This window comes from Trachurus trachurus (genome assembly GCF_905171665.1).
Source record: "Trachurus trachurus genome assembly, chromosome: 11".
Taxonomy (NCBI): domain Eukaryota; kingdom Metazoa; phylum Chordata; class Actinopteri; order Carangiformes; family Carangidae; genus Trachurus; species Trachurus trachurus.
This window is the reverse complement of record NC_139904.1, coordinates 3463805-3491801: the sequence shown is the minus strand read 5'-3', so window position 1 is coordinate 3491801 and position 27997 is coordinate 3463805. Positions and strand designations below refer to the sequence as shown.

Genomic DNA, 27997 nt, shown 5'->3' with positions numbered 1-27997 from the left:
GTGTCAGATAGTAACAATCAGCTCAGCATCAGTCATGAGACAGGACAGGTTGATGTGAGCAGGTGTTCGGTGTGAATGTTTCTGCTTGGTTAGTTGTATTTGTATATTTGTTCATTGATTATTGTTCATTATCTAAATTACTTTGGTCTGTTTTAATGAGAATGTTTTTACAATTACCTTAAAAATAAAGGACAAAGGACAGTTTTGTCAAAGACGAAAATTAAGAATCAGTTTTTAATGAATATTATCGTCCTATTACCCATAGTAGCCTGATTGGAAAATGTAACACAAATAAAAATAACTAAATAAAAGGTATAGCCTACAAGATGGTGAATCAGGAGGTCTCATATTGACTGTGACACATTCACACAAACAAAGAAATTCAGAAAACATTTCCGCCATTTTGAAAACACGGCTAACTGCCAGGACCATGCATCTTTGGTGTAAATATATAACAATTTCCAGGTCTCTCTTGTAAATGAGACCCTGGGTCTCAATGAGATTTTACCTGTATAAATAAAGATTAATAAAAAAGAAAATAAGGGATCTGAACGACTCCAGTGACTCAGTGGTGAAGAAACAAAGGAAAAGGAGACCCTGAAGAAGTGGTTTGATATTAACAAATGATCACAGAATCTATGTAAAACAAAATATATTATATTTGGCAATAGAAGAATCAATAAACCGGTCAAACTACCGGTAAAGGCTGTTGAAATTGAACAAGTTTATGAACATAAATTCTTGGAAATGTCGTGCCCTGCTAAAAAATTATAGTATTTTGTATCTTTAAACATGTGTTTAGGTAGTCAAATATGCAGTATATTTTGTAATATTGTTTGTTAAATTACAGCTGTTGTGAAATAAGTTTGCATTAATATGGAGGAAACCATATTTGGTACTTTATTTGGGAAGATACTTAAATGTCCCGTGTTCTTAACGGCCTTTGAATGTCTCATGCCGTTTCCTCTGTTTATTTGAGTGACCAGGTGTCAATCTGTTATCAGCCATTCAATGCCAGTCAGAGGGGTGGGACTAGAAGAAAGAAAAGAAACGATCCTCAGGCGGGAGAAGACAAGACAAGGAAAAAGAAAAGCGACTCAATGTAAAGAGCTAGTTGTAAGCTGCTTGAAAGTGTTTAAATTTGCTGTTGAAACTTATCCGTGTGTTAACCGGCACAAAATGTCAGAGTGAGTCTGGTTTGGAGCTGTTTCAGCCGGAAATTGCTACTAAACGTCGGTGACGCCATTTTCTGTTGTGTATCAGTGCTAGCTAGCCTCGTCCATGCTAGCTGGGAGAAGAAGGAGACCGGGTGAGGGAGAATATTTTCCTCCGAGTTTCTGAGTGAGTATGGACATTATGTGAACTGGTGACGATATGAAAAATGTATGGGAACGAATAGTGAGTTTATTAGTGTTATGAATTTATGCATAGTGTGCCTCAAGCCTAAATGCCTGCCTGCCAGCCTGGGTAGGCTAACGTTACTGCTGCTGCTGCTTAGGCTTTACTGTTACTTTATTCTTTCCTGTACACTACTCACAAAAAGTTAGGAATACGACAAGAATATCCCTATAAAAAGTTCATGTTACAGTGATTTTTTTTTTAATGTTAAGTAGAAGGATGTAATGGTAATTTCTTTATCTCAAACAAAAGCTAACAACAGTGGTGGCTATTAGCACAACAAAAATCTCAATGTCTCAATAACTTGATCAATTTGATCAAAGTGTTGTCTTGGTCTCATGATGTTAAAATGTGAACATGGTGGAGAGGAGAGGGAGAGAAGAGAGGACTGTCTACAAACTGTCATTGAACCAGAACATTTAGTATAGTGTTTCCATGACAACTGAACCACTAAATTAGACGGTGCTTGTGATCACCTTGTTGGAGAACAGCATGTCATTCAATAAGCACTGAAACATTGAACTCAAAAGTTTAAAGAAGGTTAAATTAAGTTCACCTGTAAAGGTTATAGTGTATTTTAGGTGCATTCTGAAATTTAATCCAAAAGCCAAACATCCCTAACTTTTTGTGAGTAGTGTATTTTTTGTGTGTAACAATATTCAACGTGACCCTACTGCTCATAACATAGTCGACAGTTCGTAGTGATTCCGTCTGAGTTAGGACAATTAAGGGAAAACCCTGCCTTCACCTCCCAAATGACAGCTGTCAGATGAGCCAGCTAACTTTCCAGCTTGTGCGTGCGTTTATGCAGCCTATTTGTTAGTATCTAAATCCCGAAAGCGCCGTGAATAGCCGCGAAGCACGGAGAAGCGGAGCCAGTTTCCTTTCCACCGATGTGAACAGATTGTGTCGTTCACACCAGCAGCACCGCAACCACTCCTCCGCGGCCGGCTCGCGCCCTGCAGTGATCATTTCGGCGTCTGGTCTAGCTGCGAGCCGCGAGTGATCGCGTCAAGCCGGGGCAGGAAGTCACATGAAGAAACAACGAGAGAATTCAGTTAATTTTCTAAATTAAAATAATTTTCTAAATAAAACACTGTTACTGACAAATGTAATGATGTGAACCGGAGGGGGCTCCAGCTCGCACAGCCCCAGCTAGGAGGCGCGCGCCCCACTTTGGGAACCACTGCTGTAGAGGATGCTCGGGACATGGACATGTCTCCAGGACTGGTTTCTCCATCTCATCATGTTTCTCCTCGGATTTGAGGAAACTGCCGAGAACCGTTTCTGAACTTCCAAGGATCCGTGAGTACTGAAAAACACTTTTTTATAAGGATTCAAATGAGCTCCAACATGCACATGTAATGGTAAATTTGAATATTCCTTTGTTTTAATCACTTGTGACGTCCCTACCCCCTGCTTTCCCTCCAAGGTATCAGATCCTCTTTTGTTTGTTACCCATTTGTGTATTCTAATGTCTAGACCTTGTAATTGCATTTCAAGTTCCAAAGACACCCAACCTTTCATTTCCTCATGATATACTACAAAGGGGTGTGGAATATACCTGAGGGGGCGTTCCTCAAGTATAAATGTTTAGGTCTCCCCATTATCTTGGTCTTTTCATTAACATCACCCGGGTCAATGACATGACATGCATATTTTTGTGTCCGAGTCCATTATTTAAAAAAAAATTAAAATAAATCTATTCATGACATCTATCACTTTATTCTATAAAACCTATTTATTTTCATACATTTTTCTGTAAATTCAAATAATTATATTATTTTATGTTTTTGGCCTCTCAAACCCATAAAATGTCAGGTGGTGCAACTGTCCGAGCAAGTGAGCAGACTAAGAAAACTATTAAAAATGGTATTTTAATAATTATAAATTCAAAATAAAATACTCTGGCATTATTTTATGTTTGATGTCTTTTGGATAATGTGTTTTTTTCTAATATCAATAGTTTTAAAGTTTTTTAAATAACTGCAAAACTTCCGTCCAGCAATTTACATTTCCGAAATGTCAGGGTGGTGCAACCATAAACATTGGACTTTTATTTTGAAGTGAAGAGACAATAGTTGTAAAGAGCATGCTGCTTCAGCCATAGGACCCCAAGAGACCCTAGGGACTAAGCTAAAAGGTTTGTAGATCTCTGTCAAATACTGATAAAAATAACTACTTTCAACTCATATGTAGGCTGTTACACTTTCCATGTCAGGTGGTACAACCAATGTAAAACTAGAAAAATGTTATTTTATCATAAAACTCTTTATTTTCTAAAAAGGTGGTCTGTTTGAGCTTTATGATAAGGGTAGAAGCTAATGCTAGCATCCAAACAGAAGTCTGTTTAATTTGAGATTAGTTGAAAATAGTCAGGTGGTGCAACCAAATAGTCAGGTGGCACAACTGCAAGGAATGTCACTATAATGCTATTTAAAGCTCTAAGATTATCCATGAAACTTCTAAAATGTTTACTATTTTTAAATGTAAAGATAATACACACTTTAAAACATTTTACATGATAATTTGTACATTTTAGATGCCACTATCAACTAAAGAAAAATCTCAAAACAGCCCTGTTCAGAACTGCTGGTTTCAGTGTCTGCCCCTTTAAATGCAAATGAACCACTGCTTGCCCCACCCCTTCTACTGGTACTTGGTAGGGGTGGGGTTATGCAAATTTGAATCTAGTTACATCACTATCCAACAACTGAGGAAACAGTTTGTAAAACCACATAGATTTCAAATTACAGATATTTTTTTGTCAATTCTCGCATTTTGGGGGCCGGAAGGCAAAACAAACACCCCAAAATATGTTAAAGAGCCTTCAAAAAGTGATATTTCCATAATATATCCCCTTAAGTCTTTATTTAACTTAAATAGAGACTGATGATTACTAAACACATGTTACTATTTGAAATGAAAATGCATGTTTTTTAGCATATTTCATGTCATAACCAATGTTGTCAGGTGGTACAACCAATTTTCGTCAGGTGGTGCAACCAATTTAAACCAAAAAATGATAGGTTAAATTAACCAAATGGTTTCTATATGTAATGTGTGTAGTTATTATACTGAATATATGAATTTATGTATTTGTGTTATTATTTTCCTGTCTTTAAATGTAAAATTGGCTGTTAACGATACTTAAAACCTGACCTACAGAATGCAAAAATCTTAAATTATTGTAAAAAACAAAAAAAAAACCACAATGATAAAATAAGAATGTGTTTGTAGACACCCTAAGGGATAGATACCAAAGAAATAACCTTAAAATAAAGATTAGGAATGTATATATATTTTTATAAATATTTGGTTGCGCCACCTGACATTTTTTTTGCCGTGAAGTTAAAAATACTGTTAAAAAATTAGTTAAAACGGTTAGAAAAGTTGTTCAATAAATGAGACTTGTTCAAACACATTGTTCTGGACTCAATAATATTCATTACATCTATCCTGAAAGTACTTTTAAAAAATACCTTTTTAGAAGCTTTATTTGTCATTGACCCACCCACTTGGGTCGAATGGACCTTTCCTTGCAAGGAAATAAAATCATGATGGCCGGCCAAGTCTCTATTTCATTTTTCACCAGCAACAGCAACAGAAAATTTCCACGACACACACCAACGACATGGTACCTCATTTTAAAGGGTTATTGTCTGTTTTTTATTAAACTTTTCATGTTGTTGTAATATTTGCATTCGCAATATTTATTTATGTTTGATAAATGTGGTTATGGTGTGTTAAAGGTATGCAGTCCGTCACTATGTACAGCAGCGGAGTGTGTTTGAGATCACTTTCCCGTTTTTATTTCATGATGACGTGTACATGTTTAGGTTGTGTATCAGACAGTGTTGGGCAAGTTACATCCAAAATATAATACATTACATATTATTAGTTACTGTCATTTGAAAGTAATTAGTTACATTACAATATTACTGTCTCAGAATTGTAATGCGTAAACACTACTTTTGTATTACTTTTGAGTTACTTTCGCCAAAATAACAGCAGAAATATGACTGTAAAGCAGTGGTTCCCAACCTTTTCTGGCTTGTGACTCCTTTTTGATGTCACAAATTTCTGGCGACCCCGTCGATCAAGATGCACCAGCTCAGATATTTCTATATGCTGCAACTCGATTTAAATTCAAGAAAGTGAAAGTATGGAATACAGTTGTTTAAGATTGCGTGTGGTGTTTTAATCATCATTTTAAAAAGAATAGGCTAATAATTAGTTTAAAAAATATCTTTATCAATTACTAGACATTTCAGGCGACCCTATTTGAATTCCAGGCGACCCCAAATGGGGTCCCGACCCCAAGGTTGAAAAACACTGCTGTAAAGTTTAGTTCATTGCAGCTGATAATACATTCAGTGGAGTGTGATGTAGCATAATGTGTAGGCCTCTGCAGCTACTAAAACTACGTTTTGCAGATAGTCTACTAAGAGTAACTGCCTAAATAACAGCACATGCAAACCGCAGGATTGAAATGACAGTTTTACGCGCTGTAATCATGTCCTTCATGGAGAGAGAGAAGGAGAGCATAGAGCTGCATGACCGCAAACGCAGAATGAAATTTGATCCAATTAATTAATACAAAGGAGCAAATAAACATATTGTTGATCCACGGTAAAGAAGAAACGTGGGAGAATATCTGAGAGAAAGTAAATGCGGTGACACCAGCTGTCAATCATCAGACCGGAGGTGCGCGCTATGGCGCAGAGCTCGGACCACACTCTGGTTTAAAAGCCCAGGCGAGAGGGGATCAAAGACGGGGTGAAAGTAGATGTGAGGTCTCGGTCCCGGATGCAGAGCTGAGCAGCCAGGTACTGGAGAGGGAGGTTAGGATCGCACCGTGGGCGCTGCACCGCTGTGTAACGGCGCTTCAAGCGGTTACATGCTGCTATTCCGACATGCCGCTATTTCGACATTGACTTCTAATTGTCGGAATAGCGGCATTAACATTATTTTTCAAGTGTCCCACTATTCCGACATTTTTTTTTTCATTGTCGGAGTAGCGGCACTTTACTATTTTTCAAACATTCCGCTTTTCCGACATTGATTGATTACCTTATAGTCAGACATGTCCTTCTGATTTTATTTTATTTTTTCATCTGAGACACTGTTTCTCATACACAAATACATAGGCCTATTAGAGAAGAAAAAACAAACCCTCCAAGTTTAAAAACACACCGGCAGCTGAGATTTGGGAGGTTTTTGTTTTTATTGTAGCTTATTAAAATGCAAGATCATTTTTCTGACTGATTTATTGCCCGATGCCGTGCATCTATCTTTCTTTCCCCCACCCTCCGCCCGTTGTCTTTGTTGTCACTTTTGGCGCATTTCCACTAGCACGGCTCGGCTCGATACGGCTCGGCTCGGCGCGCTATTTGCGTGTTTCCACTAGCACGCAGTACCTGCAACCAGGTACACTTTTGGTATCACCTCAGCCCTGGTTCCAAGCGAGCCGAAGCGTTACTAAAACGTGATGTCGGCCGACTGCCTTCCACTGATTGGCCGATGAGTGTCGTCACTGGATGCGTCATAACCGCGCGGCGACCAACAACAGAAATGTTCCTGCTGAAGCCTGTTATTACCTACGTGACTTTATTAAGTTTTAATATTTTTCATGCGAGAAAGTAACTGTTTAGATCCCCAGTGTGCGGTTAGTTTATCCAAACGACGGCTGTATAGAAGTTTGCCCCGATGTTTTTCGGAGAAGTGAAGCTCCAGGTCCGAGCAGCGACCGCGACATCATAGAGGCAGCAGCCCGGCTCCTGACGTGCTCCGCCGGCCAGCCTACCATCGTCACCCCGGGGAGAAAACGACCGCTAATTAACTTACCCGATGGCTTTTAGAGGTTTACCTGAAATCTAACAATTGTGGCTGTAGCCTGTAGCAGAAGTTTGTTTGTGGTTAGACACAAGAGCAGCACTGCCTTGGGGTCTGTACGCACAGAAAACACCACATTTACATCAATAAATAAATGTTTTACAATGAACAGCAAGACTCTCCGGTAAGGCATATTGAACGGTTAAATGCCGCTAACGGGACGAGAGCAGTCAAAACGGCGGTTTAAAGCTAGCTACAGCGAGGGTAGGTTCGCTTCCTGTTTACAAAGTAAAAGCACCAATTCTATCGTAATGGCTTTCCTTATGATAAAAGGCAACGGGTATTTTATTTTGTGAAAATAACCGGAAGTGCGTTGCTCACTACGGCTAGCTTTAGTAACGCCGACTTCGTTGAAACAAAATTGTAAACAGCTGGTATTTTGTCAGATTTTCCACACGTTTGGGATCTAAACGACTACTTTCTCGCCTGAAAATGTTTCAAATGTTGCTAAAGTTATATATTTACAGAGTTTAGAGCGTTGCTCGGCGCCGTGTAAATGACATCACGGCGGCACTAGTGATACTCAGTTGTAATGGAAACACAACCAAACCGAGCCGTATCGAGCCGAGCCGTGCTAGTGGAAATGCGCCATTTGTTGCCGCTCCACAGAGCGCACATGGCTAATTAATATGCACGTGCTGACCATATATGGTTGTGTCTAGGCATTCCGGGGGCGGAGGTGTGTTCACGTGCGCAACTGCGCACTATTCTTGGATCCAGTTTGATTTATCAAAGAGAAATTGCGGAGAGTTGTGCACGCACAGTTTGATAGATCTGAAAAAGCTGTAAATATTTTGGGTTTCTTTTCGCCGTAGGCCTAAGCAAAAAATTTAGTAGCAGCAGTTTTACACTGCTTACTTACAGTTTTGATAAATGAGGCCCCTGGCCCTAAGCCCAGAGACGCTCACAGCTGCAGCTCCGCGGCTCATCCGCCGCGCTGTCCGTGGTGCTGAAGGTGACAGGTTAACTTGACAAACAAACTGCAGCATAGTTCTGTTTGTTTATCATGTGTGTCAGTTTTGTTTGTGACTTGATAGTTTAGTTGTTGAGATAACCATAAAACACCAAATAAGGGCCCGGGCGTTTATTTGCTTAAATCGCTCAAATCAACAGGCGTTTATTAGGGACCTGCGTTTATTTGGGACCTGCGTTTATTAATAGTGTTCAACCTGGACCTCCTTCTGGGGACAGAGGCTTCACTCAGTGGCGGCAGGCGGCGGTGGAATGATACGTGCGTTTCTCAAGGCATTACTGACCCCCTGTCACGTCGGTCCTCCGCCCTTCTTGATCCGCCGCAAGTTGCAAAAACCCTGCGGACGCCCAGTCTCTCCACTCCTCTCCCTCACTTCAGCACCTGTGTTGGCTCGCACCACCGTCCTTTTTTTTTATTATTATTTAAAACGAGGAGCGAGCCGAGCCGACACTGTGCAGCCCAGGACAGGTGCGGAAGTGCGGATGAGAGGAGTGGACAGACCGGGCAGGAGCAACCAGCCCAAAGGCGTCCTGTCAGTCCTCGGCCGTCTTTAACGTCACGAGACACTCGCTATATTTGCATAGAATATTTTTTGACAACCAGAAAAACAATGTTTGACCCGGCGTTTATTTGGGATGGGCGTTTAATATAAAAAATATTTTGCTACACCCGGCGGTTAATTGGGACCGGCGGCAATTTGGGACTCGGCCCTTATTTGAAGTTTTACGGTAAGAACATCACTCCCTCATCAAACCAGTGATAGGCATGCTGAAAAGAAAAGAGAGAGAGAGAGACGCGCCTGGGTATCGCAGCTGTAAAAAAAAAAAAAAAAAAAAAAAGACGACGTGTCGGAATAGCGGTATCAAAAAGTGTCGGACTACCGGCATGTCTAGATAGAGGGATGTCGTAATAGCGGGATGTCTAAATAGAGACATGTCGGAATAGCGGGATGTCGGAATAGCGGGCGGACCCCGCTTCAAGCACACTGCTACAGCAGCTGGAGTGACCCAGACGCCAGGAAAAGCGGAGATGAAAGAACTTTTACCACGGCATTAACTAACTCACTCGTGTTAGCGGCTCCAAGTCGACCTGTCTGGTAGATATGAATTATGCTTTCCTTTTGTTTTATGTTTTATATGTCTTTTTGTAAATGTGAGAAACTTTCTATTATGTACTCTGCTACTGCTGCGCTGATTATCACCTCCTTTAGGTACCACCTCCTGATCAGACGCGGCCGCAGGGATAAGTTTTCACACGTTTTTATGAAAATGCGTTGGAACGCGCGTTACTTAGATTGTAACGGGTAAAATATTACCGAAATTGTATTTGTAATGCGTTATATTACCGCGTTACAGCAAATAGTAATACATTACTGTAATTGCGTTACTTTTGTAACGCGTTACTCCCAACACTGGTATCAGAGCCTAGCTCGAGTCTCTGAAGCTTGATAACCCCGGTGTTCTTCATAGTACATGGCTTAGCTCTCTTCATTGCTGGGTAGGCTTAACTGTAGTCAGTAAGATAACTTTAAAAATCTAAATTTAAAAACTACATTTTATGCCCGTGCTGCTGTCAACACAGCTAACTTAACCTTAGCAATAAACACTAGCTAGGCTATATTTTAAAATACTACAAATACTCATTTAAAAATACTACAATTGTATAAACTAATAACAAATAACAATCATTTAATTAAACTTATATACAATACAATATTTACAAAGAGATCGGGGAAAATACAGTTGATTGAAGGAGAGTAAAGTTTGCGATGCTAAGGGTGACCAAGATGGTGACCGGAAACAGGCATACATGAAGCGGCGCTTTGCCGGAAGTAGGAAGTAACTTTGTGCAAGAAGCCTCTTGACATAGTAATCCAATTCATATTATTATATTCTGTTGAATGGGCCGAAATAAATAACTACTAATATGAGAGGAAAAAGGAATAAAATGTAGATAATTCTACATGATGTTTTTGTGCAATACTTTATCTTTCTCTGTTTCTGCTGATTTCTATTGCAGAGATGGAAGAAAACCACAGGATGCACATTTAACCTTCAGCTCGCTTCAAACAAGACGGAGGTGAGACAGAAAGACATGATACCTTCAAAGCTATGGGACAGAAATATTTCAGACTGCAATGTGTTCTTTTTGCATCTTTCAAATAAGATATAAGAAGTGTTGTGTATTCAGTGATGGAGGAGCATCAGAGAACTGTTAACCTGTAAATAATGATCTGAAATCTGATTCGAGAGTCTTAATTCATTAAGTGGAGAACTTCAAATACAGGCCTGCAGTGAAGAAATGATACCTAAGAGAGGTGGAGTTGGTTCAAGACACCATGACAACAGAAACACAGCTTTTATCAACCCCTAACCCTTTTGCAGGATGTGCTTCAGTTACAACTCAAAGAAACTAAATTAAATACAAACATACATTCCAGCTCAGTTTTGAGGAACTTGTAACTACTCCACAACATTTATTGTTGTGTGAATGCAGGCGACATTATAGACGAAGCTGAATATGAATCCAAGTCAGGACAACATTTTATTATGTTGATGAAAAACAGGAACAAATGTACATTCAGCTTTTGGGATGAACTGACACGTTGATACATTTTAGATCGTTTCATATGAACAGATACAAACTTTTCACATATGTAATTAAACAATTAAATTTACTGATAACATTTTCAGTAATTTATCATTTTTTAGCACATCCCTCCACACAAAGTCATAATAATTAAACATAATGTGAAATTAAGTATGAACATAAAAAAAGAGTGAAAATATTTTCCACATGAAAAGTAGCACAAAAGGAAAAGTGTAATAATGAGACAGCAGGAGGACAGGTGCAGTTTAACAGATTAAATTCACTGACTTTTCCCTTTAAGAAATAAACAACATTATTAATATGATAATCCTCTTTATCTCTAACTGCTCTGCTTCACTGCCACTGACACCTTCACTGGTAACAGCTTCACTGAGAGGAAATCAACAATGTTAATGTATGGAAACATCTTCTGAGTGAATTTGTGTTTGAAGGTGTGTATGTGTGTGTTAGTATCAGGATCAGAGAACGACAGTTTTCCTCTGTTGAAGTCCAGATTCACTCTGATCCTCTGGAACCTCTTCTTCACTGGGAGAAAAATGTCTGGAGTTGATGGTGAAAGTGCTGCATATTTATCTGCAGTAAACTCTAACTCCCATGATCCAGTCACTACCTCCTCTCCCTTCCTCTGCACAGACTCTGTTATCACACCCAGTGCCCACCGTGTATTGTCTCCGACCTCGACATCCCAGCTGTGAGTCCCTGAGTTAAAACCCTCAGAGCCCAGGACAGAAGGGAAATAATCAAACCTCTCTGGATTGTCAGGAAGCTGCTGTTTGTCTCCTTCTAGTCTCACACTGGTCAGATCTCCAGACAGGATGAGTCCTGGACGAGCAGTGTTTGGGTCCAGAACCACAGGACTGTAGGAGACCATGTCCTTCATCTTGTTCCAGATGTTGAAGGTCAGGTTGCCCAGGTGTTTGGCCTGGTCTATCAGAGCTCCTGAGTCCAGCTGTGGATCCTCCAGCAGGGGGCGCTGCTGGACTCTTTCCACTGCAGCCTTGTAGTTGAGCAGGAATGAGACGTCTTCAGCTCTCAGCTTGTCCTCTGTGGCTCTGACTGTGTGTGAAAGAGCTGCTATCTCTCTGCTCAGAGCCTCCATCTTCTTCTTCATCCTCTGACTCTTCTGCTCCTCTTCCTCCCTCAGTGCAGCCATCCTGGCCTCCTCTTCCTCTACTAGAAACTGGTGAAGCTTCTTAAACTGCTCCTTAATCTGCCTCTCTGTGTGTCGGGCCTGGACCTTAATGTGTTCTGCTGTTTGACCAAACTTCACTTGAACTTCTTCAAAACCCTTTAACTTCTTCTTTAAGGGCTCCAGAGTTTCCTCAAGTTCCTTCTTGAGGTCTGAAGCAGCTTCATTGATGGGTCTGAATCTGTGGTTGGTATGTTTTTTTGAATCTCTGCAAATGAGACACACTGGCTGCTGATGGTCCAGACAGAAGAGTTTGAGTTTCTCAGAGTGCAGACTGCAGAGAACCTCGGAAGATCTCTGCTCTCTCTGCTGTAAGAAGCTCTCACACAGATTCTTCAACACCAGGTTACGAGGTGGTTCTTCCTTTGAAGATCTTCTCTTACAAACTGGACACAGTGGATCTTGTTTCTCTCTCCACCAGCTCTTCAGACAGTCTTTACAGAAGCTGTGGCTGCAGGACAGAAGAACAGGATCTCTGAAGACCTCCTTACAGACCGGACAGCAGAGATCCTCCTCTGATCTGGAAGCCATTTAGTCTGTGAGCGAAGCTGAAAACACAGCAGACAGGAAGTAGAGTCAGTCATGGCTCCCCTCCCTCCTCTACTGACTAGACTGAAGTTTACTGTGTCTCTGAGTCCAGGTTTTAGTCAAACTCACCTTCAGTGTGTGGAGTGTCAGCAGGTTGAAGTAGCAGTATTGTAGCTGGACTCACTCACAGGAAGTTGTTAGTTTGGTCTGAAGCTGAATCTGATCGTCTCTTCTTCAGTCTGCGTCTCTGGGACTGACAAAGTCCAATGAACTGTTTCCTGGTTCATCTGAGGTGAGTCAGGTGAGGGGGCGGAGCTTTGAAACATGACTGAATGTTGAACAGGTTGGTCCAGGTGAATGTAGAGGAGCAGGTTTCACTATGAATCATAGCTTAAAGTCAGGGAAAAGGTGTATAGAAAGAAAACTACTGATGGAGGTAGAGGGTATGCATTGACCCTTAGTCTACAATCGTACCAATGAAACTGGTGTGTTTGTAGGAAGTTCTACTGTTATGCTGCCATGGTAACAAACCAACACTGGCTCTCAAGGTAAACGCTGAAGATTTTATTGGTGGAGGTCATAATACACCCATGATGACGTATACGAATGCAGACATCACTTTTGGCCAATAAACAACTGAAAATGCTACACAATGTCCCTCTAAGTTAGGGTTATATGGGGCACAAGGGAAACACGTGATTGTCTCCTCTTATCTTGGCGCCACTTCCAATTTACAAAGTAAGAGCATTCAGCAAAAATTCATCACATTTCATACAAATACAATCTTTATAGAGAAAACTTTGTTTCTCTTTTTTTCTTCACCACTGAGTCACTGGAGTCATTCAGTCAAGTTTGTGGAAGTCGTTTTATATTTTAGCCACATGTCCTCAAGACAGTCTGACAGACCTGCACTGTCAGGGCACTTCGTTGCAGACCTGCACTGTGAGGCCACCTGCACTGTGGGGACGGAAGTTGATTCTTAGCTTTTCAAAATAAAAGCAAATAAACCGGAAGAACGTATTTGTGAAGTGTGGAGATTACGAGTTGAGTAAAAGTCAAGCGACAAATTTTCGTCATATGAAGAAACAGAAACAGTCTTTATTCATTGGAACGTTACGTCTACAATTAAAAGAATCGAGTTTTGGACTTGTGGGTAGTTTTTAGCGTTGTTATTGTAGTTAGGCTAACGGTGGCTAGCGCTAACTAGGTTAACTTTAGCCTCTAAAGGCACTCCAGGGATGTATTACCGTGTTTAGATATGTCTATGGGATAAGCTTGACATCAGGGGTCCGTTTCAGAAACCTCTATGAAAGATATAACTGTTTCACCACATCCTGGATAGGCTGTAATTCATTATCACCAGAGCAGTTTTTAAGTTTTTTTTTTTCTACATCGGAGACAGTGAACGCAGCAGCAAGACAGCGGCTCGTCGGACTCAGGCCGTACAGCGCTCTGTTATAAGACTAGACCCTGCAGGTTTTCATGTGGGACAGTGCGAGTAGAAATTGTTGAAGAAACAGTAAACCTCTGTCAGCCCCTCGGTGTCCATAGCAACTATTCAGCAATGAACCGATCGCCAAATATTACAAGAATGAAGCTAAATGTGGGAAACTAGAAAATATGTAGGTTACTTCTGGTATACTCGCTTTTAAATTAAATTTACCTACATTATATATATAAAATAAAGCCCCAAGAAATAAAGTATAAAAATACGAGTTTTGAATCAACTTCCGTCCCCACAGTGCAGGTGGCCTCACAATGCAGGTCTGCAACGAAGGGCCCTGACAGTGCAGGTCTGCAGCCAGACCCCTCTCCATTGTCCTGGCAGTTAGCAGTGTTTTCAAAATGGCGGAAATGTTTTCTGAATTTCTTTGTGTTTGTGTGAATGTGTTACAGTCAATATGAGACCTCCTGATTCACCATCTTGTAGGCTACATAACTTAATTATTTTTGTGTAAAATTTTTCAATCATTTTTCCATATGTAGGCCACTATGGCTAATAGGACATTAGAAATATTCATTAAATTCACACATTCTTCATTTTCGTCTTTGACAACACAAAACCACCCACATGTAATAAACTTGGAAATTTTAATCCTTTATTTTTAAGATAATTATAAAAACATTCTTAGTAAAACAGACAAAAGTCATTTAGATAATGAATTTGTGATTTGTGATGATTTGTTTTGGAAAATTTCGGAAAGAAGACGGGACTTGTTTCTTTTCTTTTTTTTTAGCAGCGTAATGTATCTATTCGTATCGTTTCGTCAGTGGTCCGACCCGATCATGCCTTCCAGAGGTACAGAATTAGACTACTTAGAAATAGCGTATCTTCACACTGATGGGCTCATTTGCTGTTGTAGGTAACAGAGACACATCAGCAGAAACCAGAGACTTTTGTGTATCCAGTTAAAAGCTCCGTACAGGGGCTTTAAGTCAGCCTGCCCCCCCTTCCCATGAACCAGTCTGCCATCCAGCAATCCCATTAAGATGGCCTGCTCTCCCTGCCTCCCTCCTACCAGAAGCTGCCTTCATCAGCTCTTGTTAACATTTCTATGTTTTCCACATTTGTTATAAACTGTTTTCTTGTCTGTATACAACATCTATTGCACGTCTGCCCGTCCTGGGTGAGGGATCCCTCCTCTGTTGCTCACCCTGAGGTTTCTCCAATTTCTCCCTGTTAAAAGTGTTTTCCATGGAGTTTTTCCTCAGTCGATGTGAGGGTCTAAGGTCAGAGGATGTTGTTATGATGTCATGTAAAGCCCTTTGAGACAAACTGTTTGAAAAAAACGGGTTATACAAATAAATTGCCTTGCCTTGCCTTGATACATTTTAGATCATTTCATATGAACAGATACAAACTTTTCACAAATGTAATTAAAAATGTTTTACATTTCATCATCTGGGGAAGAACTGGAAATAAAGATTGATCAAAGATAAACTGATCAAATGTTCAGAATCTTATCTCATAATAACGAACGTAATGTGAAATGACTCAAAGATAAAAAAAAAAAAAAGTGATAATATTTTATACATAAAAAGTAGTTTAAAAAAAGGAATATGATCATCCTCTTTATCGCAAAATGCTCTGCTCCACTGTCACTGACACCTTCACTGGTAACAGCTTCAATGGGAGGTTATCACCAATGGTAATGTATGGAAACATCTTCTGAGTGAAAGTGTGTTTGAAGGTGTGTATGTGTGTGTTAGTATCAGGATCAGAGAACGACAGTTTTCCTCTGTTCAAGTCCAGATTCACTCTGATCCTCTGGAGCTTCTTCTTCACTGGGAGAATGGTGACTGGAGTAAATCGTGAAACTGCTCCGTATTTACCTTCATTGAACGCTAACATCCATAATCCAGACAGTATCTTATTTCCCTTCCTCTTCACAGACTCTGTTAACACACCTAGTGCCCACCCTGTATTGTTTCCAATCTCGACATCCCAGCTGTGAGTCCCTGAGTTAAAACCCTCAGAGCCCAGGACAGAGCAGTAATAATCAATCCTCTCTGGATTGTCAGGAAGCTGCTGTTTGTCTCCTCGTCTCCCACTGGTCAGATCTCCAGACAGGATGAGTTTTGGATGAGCAGTGTTTGGGTCCAGAACCACAGGACTGTAGGAGACCATGTCCTTCATCTTGTTCCAGATGTTGAAGGTCAGGTGGCCCAGGTGTTTGGCCTGGTCTATCAGAGCTCCTGAGTCCAGCTGTGGATCCTCCAGCAGGGGGCGCTGCTGGACTCTTTCCACTGCAGCCTTGTAGTTGAGCAGGAATGAGACGTCTTCAGCTCTCAGCTCGTCCTCTGTGGCTCTGACTGTGTGTGAAAGAACTGCTATCTCTCTGCTCAGAGCCTCCATCTTCTCCTTCATCCTCTGACTCTTCTGCTCCTCTTCCTCCCTCAGTGCAGCCACCCTGGCCTCCTCTTTCTCTTTGAGAAACTGGTGAAGCTTCTTAAACTGCTCCTTAATCTGCCTCTCTGTGTGTCGGGCCTGGACCTTAATGTGTTCTGCTGTTCGACCAAACTTCACTTGAACTTCTTCAAAACCCTCTAGCTTCTTCTTTAAAGGCTCCAGAGTTTCCTCAAGTTCCTTCTTGAGTTTCGAAGCAGCTTCATTGATGGGTCTGATTCTGTGGTTGGTGTGTGTTTCTGAATGGAGACAGATGAGACACACTGGCTGCTGATGGTCCAGACAGAAGAGTTTGAGTTTCTCAGAGTGCAGACTGCAGAGAGCCTCTGAAGATCTCTGCTCTCTCTCTAGTAAGAAGCTCTCACACAGGTTGTTCAACACCAGGTTACAAGGTGGTTTCTTTTTTGAAGATCTTATCTTACAAACAGGACACAGTCGGTCTTGTTTCTCCTTCCACCAGCTCTTCAGACAGTCTTTACAGAAGCTGTGGCTGCAGGACAGAACAACAGGATCTCTGAAGACCTCCGTACAGACCGGACAGTAGAGATCCTCCTCTGATCTGGAAGCCATTTAGCCTGTGAGTGAAGCTGAAAACACAGCAGACAGGAAGTAGAGTCAGTCATGGCCCCCCTCCCTCCTCTACTGACTTGACTGAAGTTTACTGTGACTCTGAGTCCAGGTTTTAGTCAAACTCACCTTCAGTGTGTGGAGTGTCAGCAGGTTGAAGCAGCAGTGTTGTAGCTGGACTCACTCACAGGAAGTTGTTAGTTTGGTCTGAAACTGAATCTGATCGTCTCTTCTTCAGTCTGCATCTCTGTGACTGAAGTGGAAGTACAACTGTTTCCTGGTTTTTTGAGTCATGTGAGGGGGCGGAGCTTTGTCAAACTGAATGTTCAGCAGGGTGATGCAGCAGCTCAGTTCAGTTTCCGTTTGTGGATCATTTAATGTCTAAAGCCTGAAGAAACTCAAAGTGATAAATGTGGTCGCAGTAAAAAGCAGCAGATCAGTGGAGCAGAAACATGAAGAGAATAAAATAGTCCAGTTTTTCAAACTTGTACTCAAGTTCAAAGAGAAGTTTAGAGCAGCAGCGACTGTTCACAAAAACTCTGTGTTCTTTGTCTTTATTTTTCCCTGTTCCTGTTAAATCAGTGGTTTTCTGAACAGAGCTGTGTCCCTACAGATTTCTTCAGAGGGCTGTTCACGGACCACCTAACTCTAAACAACCCCCAGTACAATATGCCAATTCAGCAGTTCACACATTATGAATGGATGGATCATCCTGCAGTCAGATCTGGACTCTGATCACATTGATGAGTTTTGGCTCACAGGAGTCGGCCAGCTTCTTTAGGACTCTACCTGATGGCCCTCAAAACCAGGCCTAGGAGCAGTGGTGGTGGGATTTCTCTCACTGAAGGTTTACTGTGCCATTCTTAAATATTAAGGTGGTTCTTTGTACATGGTCCAGGTCCTGTATGTTAAGTTGTTGCTGTTACGTGTTGACCACGTGCTGCACTGTCAAAACACCAATGAAAACAAACGTAGCTTTGCAGGAGATGAAGGCCTTTAACTCACTGATGGAAAGAACTAAGATGATTTAGTCAGTTTTTAAATACTTGTACTTAAATTTAGGCCAAATTATTCATATATTCTACATTGCAGGGGAAATATTGTCGCTCACATTAAGTTACTTAACACAGCATACCGGTTTCCCCCTTGTGAACTGACTAGGAGCTTTATTTTGCTTGTAAATAAAAGGCCACATAACAAATTAATGTGCAACAAGTCACATCTCTAAATGAGTAAGAATTCAAAACGAACTGTACATTAACCAGTTAATCATTACAATGTAGAAATCAGTCAGACTGAGTTTTTCTACTTTCAGAACGTTAATAGACAGAAATATTTCAGACTGCAAAGTGTTCTTTTTTACATCTTTAGATTAAGATGTAAGACGTGTTGTGTATTCAGTGATGGAGGAACATCAGAGAACTGTTTACCTGTAATGATCTGAAATCTGATTTGAGAGAGTCTTAATTCATTAGTGGAGAACTTCAAACACAGGCCTGCAGTGAAGACATGATACCTGAGAGATGTAGAGTTAGTTCAAGACACCATGACAACAGAAACACAGCATTTATCAACGCTAACCCATTTACAACTTGAAAAATAAATACATTTATACTAAATATGAACATTCATTCCGAGTCAAGTTTTGAAGAACTTGTACTGAAACTACTCCACAACATTTATTGTTATGTAGATACAGGAGACGTTAAAGACGAAGCTGAATATGAATGCAAGTCAAGACAACATTTAATTAAGTTGATTAAAGACAGGAACGAATGTACATTCAGCTTTTGTGATGAACTGACACGTTGATACATCTTAGATCATTTCATATAAACAGATACAAACTTTTTACATTAAACCAGAAACACTTTTCAACTTTTCATGTTTGACATTTTATCATCTTGAGAAGAATTGAAAATAAAGATTGATCAATGATCACCTGATCAAATGTTCAGTAATTTATAATTTTTTAGCTCATCATTCCACAAAAAGTCATAAGAAACGTAATGTGAAATGACTCATAGAGATAAAAAGAGTGAAAATATTCTACAGATTAAAAGTAGTAAAAAAGGAAAAGTGTAATAATGAGACAGCAGGAGGACAGGTGCAGTTTAACAGGATCAATTCATTGACTTTTCCCTTTAAGAAATAAACAACATTATATATATGATCATCCTCCTCTAACTCTAACTGCTCTGCTCCACTGTCACTGACACCTTCACTCGTAACAGCTTCAATGGGATGTTTTCACCACAGGCAATGTATGGAAACATCTTCTGAGTGAAAGTGTGTGTGAAGGTGTGTATGTGTGTGTTAGTATCAGGATCAGAGAACGACAGTTTTCCTCTGTTGAAGTCCAGATTCACTCTAATCCTCTGGAGCTTCTTCTGCTCTGGGAGATCAGTGACTGGAGTTGATGGTGAATATGCTGAGTAATTATCTCCAATCAACCATATTCCCCATAATTCAGACAATATCTCGTCTCCCTTCCTCTGCTCAGACTCTGGTAACACACCCAGTGCCCATGCTGTACTGTCTCCAACCTCGACATCCCAGCTGTGAGTCCCTGAGTTAAAACCCTCAGAGCCCAGGACAGAGCAGTAATAATCGATCCTTTCTGGATTGTCAGGAAGCTGCTGTTTGTCTCCTCCTAGTCTCACACTGGTCAGATCTCCAGACAGGATGAGTCCTGGATGAGCAGTGTTTGGGTCCAGAACCACAGGACTATAGGAGACCATGTCCTTCATCTTGTTCCAGATGTTGAAGGTCAGGTTGCCCAGGTGTTTGGCCTGGTCTATCAGAGCTCCTGAGTCCAGCTGTGGATCCTCCAGCAGGGGGTGCTGCTGGACTCTTTCCACTGCAGCCTTGTAGTTGAGCAGGAATGAGACGTCTTCAGCTCTCAGCTTGTCCTCTGTGGCTCTGACTGTGTGTGAAAGAACTGCTATCTCTCTGCTCAGAGCCTCCATCTTCTCCTTCATCCTCTGACTCTTCCGCTCCTCTTCCTCCCTCATTGCAGCCATCCTGGCCTCCTCTTCCTCTACTAGAAACTGGTGAAGCTTCTTAAATTGCTCCTTAATCTGCCTCTCTGTGTGTCGGGCCTGGACCTTAATGTGTTCTGCTGTTTGACCAAACTTCACTTGAACTTCGTCAAAACCCTTTAACTTCTTCTTTAAGGGCTCCAGAGTTTCCTCAAGTTCCTTCTTGAGTTGTGAAGCAACTTCATCGATGGGTCTGAATCTGTGGTTGGTGTGTGTTTCTGAATCTCTGCAGATGAGACACACTGGCTGCTGATGGTCCAGACAGAAGAGTTTGAGTTTCTCAGAGTGCAGACTGCAGAGAGTCACTGAAGATATCTCTCTCTCTAGTAAGAAGCTCTCACACAGGTTCTTCAACACCAGGTTACAGGGTGGTTTCTTTCTTGAACATCTTGTCTTACAAACTGGACACAGTGGATCTTGTTTCACTCTCCACCAGCTTTTCAGACAGTCTTTACAGAAGCTGTGGCTGCAGGACAGAACAACAGGATTTCTGAAGATCTCCTTACAGACCGGACAGCAGAGATCCTCCTCTGATCTGGAAGCCATTTAGTCTGTGAGCGAAGCTGAAAACACAGCAGCCAGAAAATGGAGTCAGTCATGGCCCTCCCTCCTCTACTGACTAGACTTTAGTTTACTGTGACTCTGAGTCCAGGTTTTAGTCAAACTCACCTTCAGTGTGTGGAGTGTCAGCAGGTTGAAGCAGCAGTGTTGTAGCTGGACTCACTCTCAGGAAGTTGTTAGTTTGGTCCGAAGCTGAATCTGATCGTCTCTTCTTCAGTCTGCTTTTCCGGGACTGAAGAAGTGCAAGGAACTGTATCTTTGTCTCTGGTGAGTTATGTGAGGGGGCGGAGCTTTGAAAAGTGACTGAAGGTCAAACAGCTCAGTCCAGATGAATGTAGAGGAGCAGTTCTAAGCCTCGTATTAAAAAAGGCCTTTTCATGTGTTTTTAATAAATACAAAAATACATTTATTTACTGTTGTGCATATGGTTTCTGTGCAACGTCATCGCAGATGTGCGCGCACAGCCTGGGGGCAGAAAGCGGGACATTTATCATTGTTTACAAGCGGAGTCAAGCAGCAAACAAAAAGGACAAGGAGTTGTTGTGTTGCACAAACCGGCAAAAAGATGGATGGAAATTGTATAATAAACTGAGGGGATCTCATCCGTTTGCCAAAAAAGAAGATTACGACTCCAGGCCATTAAAAGGGAGGATTGGGGTCCCAAAGGTCCTAAAGGCGGCGAGAGTCTGTGCATCACCGGTGTCATAAAACTAAAAATAATATACATTTTTTTGGCAACACTCGGATACTGCCCAAGCCGATCGAGTACTCAAATACTCAGATATCGGCTGCAGCCCTACAAATAAGCTGCAGACAGGAAGTAGAGTCAATCAATCAATCAATCAATCAATCAATCAATCAATCAATCAATCAATCAATCAATCAATCAATCAATCAATCAATCAATCAATCAATCTTTATTTGTCCCCAAGGGGGTGATTAATTTTGGAACAGCAGGAACAGCAAGTTACAATAAATTACAAATCACAATACAGACCCAAGATAGAAAACCGCTATAGTTAGAAGGGAAGGCTATTTCACCCTGACTACCTTTCCCCCTGGCATTTAAAAGAAGAACAGCAGAAGGTACAAATGAGTGTTTATATCTGTTTGTCTTTGCAAATGAGAGTCTAAGCAGTGAACCTGATGGTAAAAACCGAAACTGTTTATGTCAAGGATGAGAGAGCAGTCGGACAAGATGGAGCTTGATTTCTTGATCAGCTGTTTGTTAAGTCATGAATCCCCTCTCTCCTCTACCGACTCGACTGAAGTTTACTGTGACTCTGAGTCCAGGTTTTAGTCAAACTCACCTTCAGTGTGTGGAGTGTCAGCAGGTTGAAGCAGCAGTGATGTAGCTGGACTCACTCTCAGGAAGTTGTTAGTTTGGTCCGAAGCTGAATCTGATCGTCTCTTCTTCAGTCTGCGTCTCTGTGACTGAAGTGGAAGTGCAACTGTTTCCTGGTTTTTGAGTCATGTGAGGAAGCGGACCTTTGCCAGACTGAAATTTCAGCTTTTTCTTAAATCTGTGGTTTTCTGAACAGAGTTGTGTCCCTACAGATTTCTTCAGAGGCCTGTTCACAGACCACCTAACTCTAAACAACCCCCAGTACAATATGCCAATTCAGCAGTTCACACATTATGGATGGATGGATCCTCCTGCAGTCAGATCTGGACTCTGATCACATGGATGAGTTTTGGCTCACATGAGTCGGCCAGCTTCTTTAGGACTCTACCTGACGGACCTCAGAACCAGGCCAAGGAGCAGTGGTGATGGGATTTCTCTCACTGAAGGTTTACTGTGCCATGCTTAAATATTAAGGTGGTTCTTTGTAAATGGTCCGGGTCCTATATGTTAAGTTGTTGCTGTTACTGGTCGACCATGTGCAGCACTGTCAAAACACCTACGGAAACAAACGTGGCTTTGTAGGAGACAAAGGCCTTTAACTCACTGATGGACAGACCTAAGAAAATTTAGTCCGTTTTTAAATACTTATACTTAAATTTAGACAAAATTATTCATATATTCTACATTACAGAGGAAATATTGTCGCTCACATTAAGTTACTTAACACAGCATACCGGTTTCCCCCCGTGTGAACTGACTAGGAGCTTTATTTTGCTTGTAAATAAAAGGCCACATAACAAATTAATGTGCAACAAGTCACATCTCTAAATGAATAAGAATTCAAAACGAACTGTACATTAACCAGTTAATCATTACAATGTAGAAATCAGTCAGACTGAGTTTTTCTACTTTCAGTACATTTACGTTAATAGACAGAAATATTTCAGACTGCAAAGTGTTCTTTTTTACATCTTTAGATTAAGATGTAAGACGTGTTGTGTATTCAGTGATGGAGGAACATCAGAGAACTGTTTACCTGTAATGATCTGAAATCTGATTTGAGAGAGTCTTAATTCATTAGGTGAGAACTTCAAACACAGGCCTGCAGTGAAGACATGATACCTGAGAGATGTAGAGTTAGTTCAAGACACCATGACAACAGAAACACAGCATTTATCAACGCTAATCCTTTTGCAGGATGTGCTTCATTTACAACTTGAAAAATAAATACATTTATACTAAATATGAACATTCATTCCTAGGCAAGTTTTGAGGAACTTGTACTGAAACTACTCCACAACATTTATTGTTATGTAGATACAGGAGACGTTAAAGACGAAGCTGAATATGAATCCCAGTCAAGACAACATTTAATTAAGTTGATTAAAGACAGGAACGGATGTACATTCAGCTTTTGTGATGAACTGACACGTTGAAACATCTTAGATCATTTCATATAAACAGATACAAACTTTTTACATTAAACCAGAAATACATTTCAAATTTTCATGTTTGACATTTTATCATCTTGAGAAGAATTGAAAATAAAGATTGATCAATGATCACCTGATCAAATGTTCAGTAATTTATAATTTTTTAGCTCATCATTCCACAAAAAGTCATAATAAGAAACGTAATGTGAAATGACTCATAGAGATAAAAAGAGTGAAAATATTTTACAGATTAAAAGTAGTAAAAAAGGAAAAGTGTAATAACGAGGCAGCAGGAGGACAGGTGCAGTTTAATTTTAAAAACCAAGCTTATTATTTAGGCCCTTTCTCGAAAATTGCATATCCATAATAAAATGACTATATCTCTGCAACCACAAGGTCTATTTGAATACTTTTGGTGTCATAGTAAAGGGAAAAAATTGAATAATTGCTGAGATGTGTAAATTTCAGTATATCTGTTACTGGTGAAGAGTAAATGAAGATGACACACAGAAAAAAAATAATATAAAATATTATATTTTTTATATTATTATTTTTTATAATATAAAAAAAATCATATTTTTGATGAGTGCCCTTTAGAATAATGCTAATGAAGCTCAAACTCTCTATAAAATCATTGTACAACATATGAACATTGTCTCTGCAGTGGTTGATTCTGATTAATTGAAGCAGGACAAAATTATTGAGATTTTACTACAAAATATTCAGGCGAACTTTCCAAAATGTCAATTTTTGGAACCACTTGCCATTATAAACCATTGTTTAATCTTTATTTTCACAGAATTTGCATAAACTAACTGAAAATGAATCAACCAGGACTGAATAAGAGTTGCATTCCTAACAGGATCAATTCACTGACCTTTCCCTTTAAGAAATAGACAACATTATATATATGATCATCCTCTTTATCTCTAACTGCTCTGCTCCACTGTCACTGACACCTTCACTGGTAACAGCTTAAATGGGATGTTTTCACCACAGGGAATGTATGGAAACATCTTCTGAGTGAAAGTGTGTGTGAAGGTGTGTATGTGTGTGTTAGTATCAGGATCAGAGAACGACAGTTTTCCTCTGTTGAAGTCCAGATTCACTCTGATCCTCTGGAGCTTCTTCTGCTCTGGGAGAACAGTGACTGGAGTTGATGGTGAATATGCTGAGTAATTATCTCCAATCAACCATATTCCCCATAATTCAGACAATATCTCGTCTCCCTTCCTCTGCTCAGACTCTGGTAACACACCCAGTGCCCATGTTGTACTGTCTCCAACCTCGACATCCCAGCTGTGAGTCCCTGAGTTAAAACCCTCAGAGCCCAGGACAGAGCAGTAATAATCAATCCTCTCTGGATTGTCAGGAAGCTGCTGTTTGTCTCCTCCTAGTCTCACACTGGTCAGATCTCCAGACAGGATGAGTCCTGGATGAGCAGTGTTTGGGTCCACAACCACAGGACTGTAGGAGACCATGTCCTTCATCTTGTTCCAGATGTTGAAGGTCAGGTTGCCCAGGTGTTTGGCCTGGTCTATCAGAGCTCCTGAGTCCAGCTGTGGATCCTCCAGCAGGGGGTGCTGCTGGACTCTTTCCACTGCAGCCTTGTAGTTGAGCAGGAATGAGACGTCTTCAGCTCTCAGCTTGTCCTCTGTGGCTCTGACTGTGTGTGAAAGAACTGCTATCTCTCTGCTCAGAGCCTCCATCTTCTCCTTCATCCTCTGACTCTTCTGCTCCTCTTCCTCCCTCAGTGCAGCCATCCTGGCCTCCTCCTCCTCTACTAGAAACTGGTGAAGCTTCTTAAACTGCTCCTTAATCTGCCTCTCTGTGTGTCGGGCCTGGACCTTAATGTGTTCTGCTGTTTCACCAAACTCCACCTGAACTTCGTCAAAACCCTTTAACTTCTTCTTTAAGGGCTCCAGAGTTTCCTCAAGTTCCTTCTTGAGTTGTGAAGCAACTTCATCGATGGGGTTGGTGTGTGTTTCTGCTTCATTGATGGGTCTGAATCTGTGGTTGGTGTGTGTTTCTGAATCTCTGCAGATGAGACACACTGGCTGCTGATGGTCCAGACAGAAGAGTTTGAGTTTCTCAGAGTGCAGACTGCAGAGAGCCTCTGAAGATATCTGCTCCCTCTCTAGTAAGAAGCTCTCACACAGGTTCTTCAACACCAGGTTACAGGGTGGTTTCTTTCTTGAACATCTTGTCTTACAAACTGGACACAGTGGATCTTGTTTCACTCTCCACCAGCTCTGCAGACAGTCTTTACAGAAGCTGTGGCTGCAGGACAAAACAACAGGATCTCTGAAGATCTCCTTACAGACCGGACAGCAGAGATCCTCCTCTGATCTGGAAGCCATTTAGTCTGTGAGCGAAGCTGAAAACACAGCAGCCAGAAAATGGAGTCAGTCATGGCCCTCCCTCCTCTACTGACTAGACTTTAGTTTACTGTGACCCTGAGTCCAGGTTTTAGTCAAACTCACCTTCAGTGTGTGGAGTGTCAGCAGGTTGAAGCAGCAGTGTTGTAGCTGGACTCACTCTCAGGAAGTTGTTTGTTTGGTCCGAAGCTGAATCTGATCGTCTCTTCTTCAGTCTGCTTTTCCGGGACTGAAGAAGTGCAAGGAACTGTTTCTTTGTCTCTGGTGAGTTATGTGAGGGGGCGGAGCTTTGAAAAGTGACTGAAGGTCAAACAGCTCAGTCCAGATGAATGTAGAGGAGCAGTTCTAAGCCTCGTATTAAAAAAGGCCTTTTCATGTGTTTTTAATAAATACAAAAATACATTTATTTTCTGTCGTGCATATGGTTTCTGTGCAACGTCATCGCAGATGTGCGCGCACAGCCTGGGGGCAGAAAGCGGGACATTTATCATTGTTTACAAGCGGAGTCAAGCAGCAAACAAAAAGGACAAGGAGTTGTTGTGTTGCACAAACCGGCAAAAAGATGGATGGAAATTGTATAATAAACTGAGGGGATCTCATCCGTTTGCCAAAAAAGAAGATTACGACTCCAGGCCATTAAAAGGGAGGATTGGGGTCCCAAAGGTCCTAAAGGCGGCGAGAGTCTGTGCATCACCGGTGTCATAAAACTAAAAATAATATACATTTTTTTGGCAACACTCGGATACTGCCCAAGCCGATCGAGTACTCAAATACTCGGATATCGGCTGCAGCCCTACAAATAAGCTGCAGACAGGAAGTAGAGTCAATCAGTCAATCAATCAATCAATCAATCAATCAATCAATCAATCTTTATTTGTCCCCAAGGGGGTGATTAATTTTGGAACAGCAGGAACAGCAAGTTACAATAAATTACAAATCACAATACAGACCCAAGATAGAAAACCGCTATAGTTAGAAGGGAAGGCTATTTCACCCTGACTACCTTTCCCCCTGGCATTTAAAAGAAGAACAGCAGAAGGTACAAATGAGTGTTTATATCTGTTTGTCTTTGCAAATGAGAGTCTAAGCAGTGAACCTGATGGTAAAAACCGAAACTGTTTATGTCAAGGATGAGAGAGCAGTCGGACAAGATGGAGCTTGATTTCTTGATCAGCTGTTTGTTAAGTCATGACTCCCCTCTCTCCTCTACCGACTCGACTGAAGTTTACTGTGACTCTGAGTCCAGGTTTTAGTCAAACTCACCTTCAGTGTGTGGAGTGTCAGCAGGTTGAAGCAGCAGTGATGTAGCTGGACTCACTCTCAGGAAGTTGTTAGTTTGGTCCGAAGCTGAATCTGATCGTCTCTTCTTCAGTCTGCGTCTCTGTGACTGAAGTGGAAGTGCAACTGTTTCCTGGTTTTTGAGTCATGTGAGGAAGCGGACCTTTGCCAGACTGAAATTTCAGCTTTTTCTTAAATCTGTGGTTTTCTGAACAGAGTTGTGTCCCTACAGATTTCTTCAGAGGCCTGATCACAGACCACCTAACTCCAAACAACCCCCAGTACAATATGCCAATTCAGCAGTTCACACATTATGGATGGATGGATCCTCCTGCAGTCGGATCTGGACTCTGATCACATGGATGAGTTTTGGCTCACATGAGTCGGCCAGCTTCTTTAGGACTGTACCTGACGGACCTCAGAACCAGGCCTAGGAGCAGTGGTGGTGGGATTTCTCTCACTGAAGGTTTACTGTGCCATGCTTAAATATTAAGGTGGTTCTTAGTAAATGGTCCGGGTCCTATATGTTAAGTTGTTGCTGTTACCGGTCGACCATGTGCAGCACTGTCAAAACACCTACGGAAACAAACGTGGCTTTGTAGGAGACAAAGGCCTTTAACTCACTGATGGACAGACCTAAGAAAATTTAGTCCGTTTTTAAATACTTATACTTAAATTTAGACAAAATTATTCATATATTCTACATTACAGAGGAAATATTGTCGCTCACATTAAGTTACTTAACACAGCATACCGGTTTCCCCCCGTGTGAACTGACTAGGAGCTTTATTTTGCTTGTATGTGTAAATAAAAGGCCACATAACAAATTAATGTGCAACAAGTCACATCTCTAAATGAATAAGAATTCAAAACGAACTGTACATTAACCAGTTA

At 41.1% G+C, this 27997-nt stretch overlaps 4 protein-coding genes across 4 annotated transcripts; all 4 read right to left on the bottom strand.

Annotated features, from left to right (window-relative positions):
- Positions 1-11195: 11195 nt before the first annotated feature.
- LOC310993731 (nuclear factor 7, brain-like) lies at positions 11196-17230 on the bottom strand (the record flags this gene model as incomplete). The annotated part of the gene is made up of 2 exons (XM_083982177.1): positions 17197-17230; positions 11196-12613 (listed from the first exon to the last, which is right to left on the bottom strand). The coding sequence occupies exon 2, from the start codon at positions 12594-12596 to the stop codon at positions 11196-11198; it is 1401 nt and encodes a 466-aa protein (XP_083838303.1). The 5' UTR covers positions 12597-12613; positions 17197-17230.
- On the bottom strand, positions 12828-17070 carry LOC310993845 (E3 ubiquitin-protein ligase TRIM35-like; the record flags this gene model as incomplete). The annotated part of the gene is made up of 2 exons (XM_083982329.1): positions 12828-12880; positions 16146-17070. 2 exons carry the CDS (start codon positions 17068-17070, stop codon positions 12828-12830), a joined length of 978 nt encoding a protein of 325 aa, XP_083838455.1.
- A 2026-nt stretch (positions 17231-19256) lies between the features above and the next one.
- On the bottom strand, positions 19257-20654 carry LOC310993844 (zinc-binding protein A33-like; the record flags this gene model as incomplete). Its single annotated transcript, XM_083982328.1, has 1 exon — positions 19257-20654. One exon carries the CDS (start codon positions 20652-20654, stop codon positions 19257-19259), a length of 1398 nt encoding a protein of 465 aa, XP_083838454.1.
- Positions 20655-24376: 3722 nt separating this feature from the next.
- LOC310993843 (nuclear factor 7, ovary-like) lies at positions 24377-25964 on the bottom strand (the record flags this gene model as incomplete). Its single annotated transcript, XM_083982327.1, has 2 exons — positions 25931-25964; positions 24377-25824 (listed from the first exon to the last, which is right to left on the bottom strand). The coding sequence occupies exon 2, from the start codon at positions 25805-25807 to the stop codon at positions 24377-24379; it is 1431 nt and encodes a 476-aa protein (XP_083838453.1). The 5' UTR covers positions 25808-25824; positions 25931-25964.
- Between the last annotated feature and the right edge of the window lie 2033 nt (positions 25965-27997).